The sequence below is a fragment of the Eurypyga helias genome, unplaced genomic scaffold, assembly GCF_000690775.1.
Source record: "Eurypyga helias isolate BGI_N326 unplaced genomic scaffold, ASM69077v1 scaffold8926, whole genome shotgun sequence".
Classification (NCBI taxonomy): domain Eukaryota; kingdom Metazoa; phylum Chordata; class Aves; order Eurypygiformes; family Eurypygidae; genus Eurypyga; species Eurypyga helias.
In genome coordinates this window covers 24,726-35,508 of record NW_010255953.1, presented here as the reverse complement: position 1 = coordinate 35,508, position 10,783 = coordinate 24,726, and the positions used below count along the sequence as shown (strand labels likewise).

Here is a 10,783-nt window from a genome sequence, read left to right as displayed (position 1 = left end):
GGGGGTGGCTGTTGATGTGGAAGACAGGAGGGGGATGGAAGCTGCGGAGCCCCCTCCTGTGGGATCTCTGATGATCTGCCACCTGTATTCATTGGAATTTCCTGTTCCATAGGTCTCCTTGTGGGTACTCTTGATGTTGTGTTGGACTCCAGTGCCAGAGTGGCACCATATCGAATCCTCTACCAAGCACCAGACTCCTTGGTCTATTGGACTATCGCCTGCGGTAAGGACAAATGTACTGACATGGGTTTTTATTCTTCCTGGATGCTGTGCCACATAACGAATAGAGCATTCTGCCTGCTGAGCACAGTCATTTCAGGACAAATAAATGGGTCAGGATGAAAACCTGTTCTAGTGATTAAATTAAGGAGCTGCAGAGCTTCTAATTTTCAGACCTTGAATGCCAGAATGTGTGTATGTGTTATGCACGATGACTGAGTAAAACCCAAAATGGCTATGGAACAGTGACAGAAGCCTCTGTTCCTTCCCACTCTTCATCTCCCAGATATGTTCCCAGGCGAGCGGCCTAGCGTCTATCCCTCCTCCTTGCGTGTGCTTCTCAACATTAGTGGTTCGCTCCTGCAGTGCTTCTAAAGTGCAGCATTCCTGGGTGATGGGGTATCTCTAAAGAGTCTGGTAGGAGGACTACTTGGGTTACAGCCCCCAGATTACCCAGACAGGGTGCCTGGCTACCCTTGAAATGGAAACCAGGAGGCTAGTGCAACCCCAGCTCTCACCCACCTACTGAGTATCGCTGTGGCATTTCCTGGATAGTGAACTCCATCTTCTCAGGGTAAATACCATCTAGATCCCACCAGATACCATCTAGGTGTGCCCAGCTCCTGCATGTTTATTTCAGTGTGTGGTCATTCTCAATGTGATGTATTTAAGAAGTCAGCAAGATGGTAGCTAGGTTAGATACAAGTGTATGTTCTTACATAAATGTAACAGCTCTTAAGAGTTTTGGTCTTTAAGGCTCAAACTTTATCAGATCTAACTATAAGACTCTTTCTTCTGTCATTATAGTAGTTGATGAAATCAACGGAGGTGATATTTTGATACATTCAGTAGGATTTTTGCATGCATCAGGGCCTCTAAGTACTAAACACTTATTTCTGAGGTCAGGTACCTATTGCAAGTAGCATAAAGCAGCATGAAGTTAGTCTCTGGTTCTGTTTGCCAGCTCTGAAAATAGTGTGTGGGGCTGAATGCAGAAGGTGGAGGTTATTTAGCTTTGACTGGCCAAGCTTGTAGGGTCAGCTCCTCAGTTTGATAGTTTTGTTTTTCAGTCCTAGGGAATGGAAACTCTTGAATGCAACTCATCTAGCTCTAAAGTTTTCCTCTAGCTCTAAAGTTTCAAACACTGTTTTAGGCAGCGGACAGAGCTCTGGTCGTTGGAAAGAACATTGAGAAAGAGGACAAGTAAGAAATGCACATATGCCTGTCAGCTCTAATACAGTGGTAATTTCCAGCGCTCCCACTGCTGCCTGACATTCAAAAATACTAGTTAACAAAGCTGTAGACTTCTGGCCTGACAGTGCCCTCTCATCGGTGCAAGCTCTCCCAGTGAAATTTGCCATTTAGATTGCTTGGGTGACTCTTCCTCCAGAGAAATCCTCTCTTGGGAAAGGGAAGAGGAGGACGAATGGATGAAGGTTTGCCATAGATCTAATCATTTTAGCAGGTCAAAGCAGGCGTTATGAGCATATGATTCATGTGTCTGACAAAGGTGATATGAGTGCTGTGTCACATTCTGAATCCAATAGGAGGTTTTTTAATAGCTCGTCTTAGCACAAGTATTTCTTGCCACTTTTGGTGGTGTCAGACCTGAAAGAAGACTTCGATTTAAACAGCCATTTTTCCCTCTGCACCTATTACTACCAACTCACTGAAGATTGTAAAATTCATATAATATAATTTTCCTTCAGTGACAGCTAATAGTAAGAACAGATATTAATGAAATGGTTGGTATTTCCAAATCTTCATGCTCACTTTGGACTGTCAGCTGCTCTGCTGTAACTGTAAGGTCTGCATGGGACCTTGCATGTCAGCTTTCCATGGATCTCAGTTAAAGGAAAGTAAAAGGGAAAGTGCTTGCCAGTACATTTTTTACACTATTTGTGCACAAGCAGAGGTAGCTGCAAGTGCATATACAATCCCTTTTTCCTTTCACCCAAACGTCAGTCTGCAGCAATTAGTAGCACCTCTGTCCTATAAACCTGAAAGGGAGTAAACTGAGAGCACAAATTTTCTTCCTGTTTGCAGACTCCCTTCCAAAGAAAATATCACGAGGCTCTCAATAAAAGTGTTTCTTCAAAGACACTCGTACTGTGCACATATTCAGAAATTAATTTTCATGACTTTGGAAATAGGCCATGTGTCTTTTCTTTAAGTGCATTTGCAGGTGTTTTGCATTATAGATTATGACTACAATTTTATGTCTGCAGTGTCTGTACTCAAATAACCAGGCAAATTAAATATGGCCCCAGAATAAGCAAATGTAACATGCTAAACATGTTATTCAATTATGAATCTTAACCCAATTTGAAATTGCTAATAAAGTAGTTAATGTACGTAACTGTGTTTCCATTTTGTGGAGTGGGTCTTTTAGTGTCCTAATATCTAGACTTGCTTGATTGGCTTAGTTATTTTTGTTAAATTATAAGACTGCACTAGCTTAGCCTTGTCTCCCAAGGGGAATAGTGTGGTTCTTACAGGGAGGTAAAATTTTACAGGGAGCAAATTATTTATCTTTGCAGCCTTGAATCTGAGTAGCCCAGTGTGGCCTAAGGTTCTGCGCTGTGGTTATTTTATGAATTTGCAACTAAAGCGATTCCTTCTGAACCAGTCGAGGGCTCTTACTATTATAGAGGTTACTAAGAGATTTGGCTGCATTTAGCTATGCAACTCAGATTTGTCCTGCGTTGTACAGCTGTCCCACCCTGTTCCCTAGGGGTAGACTGCTGGTTATTTGGCACTTGTAATCTCTTATTTTTACAGAAATTTGTCATATTCTCCTCTGCCTTCCATAAAGCAATAATTTCCATCTTCAGTAAGTAGCTATACAGAGTGACTGGAACAAATGTGGTTGTTTCCTGGTTCATTCACGCTACGTGATGTTTGGTCTTGTTCTGTACAAGACTATTCCGAGGGTAAAAAATAATCCAAGGGGTTTTGTTTGCTCTAAAATGACTATTTAGTTATGTTTAGGCCCCAGATTTATTTATAATTAATTTTGGATGTGAACTTTCTTGGGTGTTAACTCTACTGATCTAGGCTATATGAGAATGCTAGCTGGTTGGGTTCGAGGCTCTGTAGCTCTGTAAAGGAGCCTTGTTAACAGCACTTGCTCCAGTGCAGTGTGGTGCTGAACGTGCCATGGGTTAGAGTTCTGCCTATTGAACTGTACTGGAAAGATGGTATTGGTAATAGTTCAAGAACAGTTTAAAGAATGTTAATTTTGTAATGGTCGAGAAATGCAAAATGTTGTGTGGGGTCAGTCTTGCATATTTTGATAGCCCTCCTGTGTCAGTGTCATCCATTCTGCTAGTGCTTAATTTAGGGGGAAAATGGTGGTATATGTAAACTCTGGAAATGAACAACTCCTATTACATCCTTCTCCACCTATAGAGTCAGTCATTCTTACTATGGCTTTGGTGTGGTTTTCGGGTATAGAACCCACCATTGCTGTAGGCTTTTTTGTGGTAATGGTAGTTACATGCATTTCCATATAAGTTTCTAAGACTTTATTTCACATGTGAAAAAAAAAAATTATGGATTATTTTAAAGCACCAATCTTGAAATTTCATTACAGGCCTTGGAAAAGGTTTTCAGAAAAGCCCAGGTGCTTTGGTTAACAAAGCTACAAGTTTTAGTTAGAGTGCTGTTGAGTCTACCAGCCATAACTGTTTTCTCTTTCCTCTCTGCACAAAATGAGGTTCTACCAGTCCCCTCCTGAACCTGCCATGACTGGCAAGAACGGTTTTTGGCTCCCTGAAGTGTTACAGGTTCTCTTGCAGTACCCTCTGTTAAGGCAGCAGTTCAGGTTGATTAATAAGCATTTCAGGTAAGTATCTACTTGGGACAGAAGACCGGACATGACAGCCTCATCCGCTGTCCCAAGTTAATCCATTCCTGTTCCTGAGTCACTGACTGAAACAATACAGAGATTATATTTCTGACTGTGTTTGAAAGCATGTTTATATGACATGTTAATTTTCTTCTCAGCCTGGAACTGGGCACATTCCCTCTGTACTTTTGCCTCTTACCTTAGACAAACCAAACCAGGTACTAGAATCCTAACCCTGACACCCAGAGAAGTCCCCATGGTGCTTATGCTGTTACTCCACCCCACCTGCCAGGCAACTGCCCCTTCTCCTCCTCTCTCCAGCACTATGCATCCTTCCTCCACCCACCTATTCTGGTCTAGAACCTCCCTTAGCTCCCCAGCTTCTCTTTAACATGGTTACTAGTTTCTTCCCTGAAGATTGAGGAGAATAGCTCTGTCTGCCAGGGATGACTGCCAACATTACACCATTTCAGCCACGGAGCACACTCTAAGGTGAGCGTAACATTTAGAGGAGGGGAAGGAGTGATTGATTAGTAGCCTACTGTATGTATCATAGCTATTTTCCCTTTCATTTCCAGCCAGTCTTCTTGAGGGCTGTGTACTCCAAAGCGCAGTGCTTTAACTGTTCCCTTCCCTGAGAGACAGAGATGCTGCTTAATTTACCTAAAATGTCAATGGTGGGGAATGCTTCTAATATGCTACAGTAGGCAAAGACTTGCAAGCAGCAGAGTTAAAATAGACCTGCAGTTTAAAACATCGCAGCAAAATTGGGTTTTAAACCTGAGTGAAAAAGAGAAAGATCTACACTGTGATGATAAATGAGAACTGGGGTGTGGGTTTTAACCTGACTGCGTGATGTGCTGTAGATGAGACTGGGAGACTAAAAAGTAAAACAGTGGAGAAAAAAAGCAATGGAAATGGTGAGATGGGTTGTTACAGATTGAGATTAATCAACCAAAGCTGTTTCATAAGAAGTGCTGAAAAATTATAGATGAACCGCAAGCAAGAAATACACAGCCTTAAGCAATAGTTTGTCACGATAGTTTGTCTGCACTGCTTGTCGCTGCTCTTCAAGAGATGAGCCATTTTTCTGATGACAGTTTAGTTTTATATACATAGCTCATGTGTTTCGTCATTGCCTTTTACACCAGTGTAGAAGCCAAGAAGAAATAAATCAGTCTTCAAACCACTTCTTGAGTTCCAGAAATGTCTGGTTGCATCCAGTAGTTTTAAGGAGAAGCAGCAGCAGTGCTCACTGGTGGCCCTGAAATGTTTGTTACACATGCAGGCTCTTCTGTAACATGATTTTATGTATCCATACTACAGCTAGAATTGTGATATTCCCCTGGAAGTTGCACAGAATGTTGCATTCTGTTGCTTTCATCGGAGTTGTGTGAAGCTCTGATTGTATACTGTGGAAAGAGTATTTTGCCCCACTATTTGTTGCTGAACAGGAAGGAAAACTATTGTTTGGTGTGTGTTCAAGATGGATGCACGGAGTTCTACAAACCATGGAAACACGCACAGACATGTGACAATTTGTGCCTGCAGTGAAGCTGGAGTTATTAGCAACAGCTTGTAATTTAACCTCTTTCTAATGGTTGCTTCACATGAGCCCCTTCACTTAGTTGGGTTCTGCAAGAATTAGTTAGAAGGTAGGTGCATTTAGTTGCTACTTCAGAGTAACACGAGCTAAATCTGTGATTTGAACAAAAAGATGATGTAGATGCTATTTCCTACCTGGATTGAGATACTTTTAATCAGGGTTCAGTTACAGATGTTTCTGAGTGAACATGAAATGTTTGTTTTCTGAAAATGCTTAATTAAAAGTCTTGGTTCTGACATAAGTCTCTCAACATCTCTTTCTGGGGCAACAATTTTTTTGTGAGTGCTTGAATTTATTCTTCCTTCAGGGTGGGCACAGAGATCCTGAAGAGTGCCACCAACCTTATTTTGGAAAATGTTGAGAACAGGATGTCGAAGTGGAAGTTGTATTTATTACCATCCATCTCAAGTAGAATAGAAGCAAAAATATGGATACATAAACTCTAGTTCATGCTAGAGCCTTTTTCAACCCTGTTCTGTACTACTTTACAGGCAGCATGTATCCTGATTTCCCAGTGTTACAGATATCTCACTAGCCATCTTCTCGTCTCCTAAGCAACCTAGAGTCATTGAAGTTTAGTTTATTCTTTCATCATTCAAAGCAAACCACCTCTGACAATCCTTCACCCATAAAATAATACAGCTTTCTTAAGGGTCTTTCAGCACTGTTCTTTTGATGAAAAGCCATTGAAATAGACTTGACAGGAAAAGGGTCCTTTTCAGCTTCTACTGTTGAAATTTTATCATTGTTTCATAATCTATAGTATATAATGGTGAAGAATTAGGAAACAGTGGTAGAATATGCAACTGCTGGGGTTTTTGTCAGTTCCTAACAGATGCAGGTAATACCTTTGCTAACTCTTCAATGTGATGTTGGGCAGCTCAGTGTCACTGTTGTGGCTAGAATGTGAGTGGGTTTTGCTCATGATACCTGACATAAGTAGCTTGTGCTTCTCACAGGATAATCTCGAAGATTGCTACCTATTTATTATGAAATAAAAGACTATGGGAGAAAATTTTGGAATTTCCAGGAGCACATCTGGTGAATTGTTGCAGCCCCAGTTACTGGAGAGTTTTATTAGTCTTTTGTTTACGATTAATAGGACATTGACATTGGTAAATTACTTGTTTTGTGACTTTTGGGTGTTTTTTTTCTTATATACAGGTTGCTCAAGGAAGGAAATCACCGAACACTGGGAATGGCTTGAACAGAATTTGTTGCAAACTCTTTCAATCTTTGAAAATGAGAATGACATAAATACATTTGTCAGAGGAAAAATACAGGTAGTAAAGTATATTATTATAAATGTGTGGATGATAAATGTCATTGTGGAAGAAAAACTGACCTGAATTCTAACCAAATTTGACCTAGTGGTCCGCAGGCTGCTCCACCTTTTTGAAGGAAAACCAGATCCAAAGTAGCAATGAGTATGAAAATTAGGGAAAGTGGGATTAGCGTACATAACTACAACACTGTGATTAAATACACATTCATGTTTGTATATGTACGTAGAGGCAGGACTTCAGACATTGTATGTTCTAAAATTAATTCCACTGTGGCTTCTGTCTTTAACAGTTTTCTATGTAACTGCTTTTCCAGTGCCAAGCTTTAATTTTTTTTCATACACTCATCATATGATGTCTCCTTACCCTCTTCTGTGTAGTTAAATCCCATAGCGTTCGCCTTTACGCTTCATATAGGTGTTGGGGGTTGCTGGGTGATTGATGGTTTTGGGGGTTTTTTGTGGGTGTTGGGTTGGGGTTTTTTTTTGCCATTGTTTTTCTAGAATTTCGTTTTTCTCCTTACAGGAGATGTAACAGCTATGCTAGTAAAAAGTACTTTTTCCACATGAAGCATTATCGAAAAATAAATATTTTGGCTAAAGATTGTAAGCAAAATTACTGTACTTACTTGGTGTGTATTCCAAGCATTCCCTTGTCTCATTCCTCTTTTAGCATGTCATGTAATAAGCCAGCTGTCTTAAGAATCCCGTAGTTGTTTGCATTTTCCTAGTGAATCAAGTACGAAGGCTATAAGTGATCATGGAAACACCTTATGCAAGAAGACATCTGTCTTGTGAAATATAATCCTTCAAGGAAATTGTTACATTTTAGTCTTGGACAAATATTAAATATGAATGGTGGTTCGCTCTCTGATACTCTGTTTTCCATGTAGATATGGAGCAATTTTATGGCAAGAAGTCATTTTCCTTTTTATAACTTTAATACAGAAGGCAATAGAAGGTTTATAAAAGAGATGAGGAAAAGAAGTGAATAGGCCAGAACTTCAATACAGAAGAAAAGGAGCTGAAGTCTTTGAGGTTTCAAAAAGCAGCTTTTCACTAGACTGCTGCCATTTCAAATGTGATGAAGATCATCTGCATTGGAAAGTGTGAATGATTTTTCCATCCTGCGAGTTAATCTAATAGAAGATAATTCTTTTTTTCTCCTCTTGCTCTTCTCTTTTGCTCAAGGTCCACTAGGAGGAGTCATAAAAACAGTTTGATATTTTTCCTAATGAATAGCATATCCTTTTTTTCCTTTGACCTTTTTCCTTCCTATTAGAAGAAAATTTTCTGGTGGAAAAAAATAATATATATGTGCTTTCAGGGAGCATATTTATGTTGAAGGGGAAAATATTACAAGTTACAGAAGCTTTACAGAGGAGTTGGGAGCATTTGAGATAGGCTGGTTAATTTAAAACAGGGTTAGTGGTTAGCGTTTGGTTGCTTTGGGCATAGGCATGGTAGGGAGCAAGGTCATCAGCACAACAGCCTTGAATAAAGTAAATAACTATATAAGCAAAAGAATGAGCAGAAGAACAAGGGATAAGCAAAAGAATTCCTTGACATTGCAGTAACTCTTGTGGCCTCTGGCCCAGCCCATGATGGTAACAAGGATATCTGACACCCCTTGGCAACTAACATGCTATGTACTTCTCCCACTCCCTCCTAGGGCATCATTGCGGAGTACAACAAAATCAATGGCATCAAGGAGGACGATGATACAGAAAAATTTAAGGAAGCCATAGTGAAATTTCACAAGCTGTTTGGGATGCCGGAAGAAGAGAAATTAGTGAACTACTACTCCTGCAGTTACTGGAAGGGGAAGGTTCCCCGTCAGGGCTGGGTGTATCTCAGCATTAATCACCTTTGCTTTTACTCTTTCCTCATGGGCAGGGAAGGTATGTTTGACAGTGGAACAGTGATCTGTGCACCTAAGAATTGTTAGGAGATCTTCTGTAGTTGTTACTGTTCAACTGCTGAACTGCTGGGGATGCAAAGACTGCTGAGGAAAGGAGAAGCAGGGAGTAATTCCCCAATTGTCACGCTGCTTAACTGTGCACATGTTGCCTTGTTTGTTTTGTATTTCTCAAAGTAGTTTTTTATAAAACAATACCTGGCCATCGTTTAGAGGCATGGTTCGTTTAAAGGACTGTTCCCAAAAGGGAATAGGGCTGAGATCACACCAGTTTTGGCTCCTTCTGCTTTTATACAATCTTCCACTACTAGTCTGTCAGACTTTGCAACCTCAAATGCCACATTTACTCTTGTGCAACAATAGAGCATCACAAAGGGCTCAGAGGAGACCCAGGATCAAGAACTACATAGTGTGGCTGCAACCAGTCTGCTGTAGAGGGAATTAGCTCTAAGCAGTGTGGAGGTGAGTGAGTCTGCAGTACTTGGTTATGAGCAGTGGATCAGTGCCAGGTATTTCTGTTTAGCTGTGTTGACATACCCCAGCGAATGACTGGATTCTTGTTGACCAAAAGAAATGTAGATTTAGTCCCTGTTTTAAGGACAAAATCCTAACCTGTAGCGGTGTTGGAAGAAAAGCCAAGGATCTGTCATTACAGTCATATTTGAAACATTTAAATGTATAAAAATAATGCAAGCCTGTCTAATGTGTTTAGACTAGGTTTCTCTGCTTCCATAGGAAAAGAGGAGATCAGGGTCTGAGCAAGTGCTGTGGCAATGATAAATTGTCAGCCCACCAAGCTTGGTAATGGTTTTGTGTGGTGGTGTGTAGAGAAGTAAATGCTATTTAACTTCTTATCTGCTGTTTGTCAGGTGATCATAGTTTGTTTGTACAAGCTGGCTCTATTTATGCTGTCCTCCCAACTTTTCAACATGTGAGAAAAAATCAGCCGAATACATTTTATAGGGAGAGTAAGATAAATGCTTTTGAATATGCTCTTTTTTGTATTGAACCTTTTGTTTGTTTTTTTGCTTCTGTTCAGCAAAGCTAGTTATCCGCTGGGTCGATATCACTCAACTTGAGAAGAATGCTACGCTGCTGTTCCCTGATATGATCAAAGTGAGCACAAGGTCAAGCGAACACTTCTTCTCGGTATTCCTTAATATCAGTGAGACATTTAAACTAATGGAACAGCTTGCCAATATAGCTATGCGGCAGCTTTTGGACAATGAAGGATTTGAACAAGACAGGTCATTACCCAAACTGAAGAAGAAATCCCCCAAGAAAGTATCTGCACTAAAACGGTAGGTAGCATTGGCTCTTAGCAGTTTGTTTCTCCTCAGTCCTTTCACTTGCACCGTTTTGCGCAGAAGTTCTCTAATGTTGCTGCCATTCACTGGTACTCCAAAAGGAATGATTGATTCCAGCAGTGGCAAAATGTGAATAATTATTTAAATATAATTGCTTGGTCTCCATTGAAATAAGAAAGGGAAAACGTTTGAATGTGGTCACGCTGCAAAAATAAGCACATTTGAGCCAAATTCTTGTTTGTTGAGAAGCACATTAACGTATCTCTCGCCACGGGCTGTGTTAGATATCTGTTGTAAGGCCCTTCTAAGTTACCAGCGCAGGTGGTAAAGCGATTTAAGTGTTACTAAGAAATGTGCCTAACATTCATACTTGGTGCTATAACTGGAATTGAAAAATTACTCTAGATGATGAATTCTGATTAGAACTTATTTTAGGTAAGAGACATTTTTAAAATGACATCAAATGTTAAGGGATGAAAAATGATCTGGAAAATATTTCTGCTTCTTCCATAGATACCATACTGTAGTTTGATAGTTTCTTGATAATTTTTCATTATATGTTGATCGTGTTAGTGACCCATACCAAATTGTAACTGCTGCT

General features: G+C 40.2%; 1 protein-coding gene across 1 annotated transcript in view; it reads left to right on the top strand.

The window, feature by feature from the left end:
- Positions 1-112: 112 nt before the first annotated feature.
- The window catches only part of TBC1D9 (TBC1 domain family, member 9 (with GRAM domain)), a gene marked incomplete at its 5' end in the record, with an annotated part of 34,702 nt that continues 24,031 nt past the window's right edge, over positions 113-10,783 (top strand). The window contains 4 exons of the mRNA XM_010153491.1: positions 113-223; positions 6,840-6,958; positions 8,630-8,858; positions 9,915-10,176. Of these exons, the coding sequence (XP_010151793.1) occupies positions 113-223; positions 6,840-6,958; positions 8,630-8,858; positions 9,915-10,176 (721 nt within the window). The remainder of the gene's footprint in view (positions 224-6,839; positions 6,959-8,629; positions 8,859-9,914; positions 10,177-10,783) is intronic.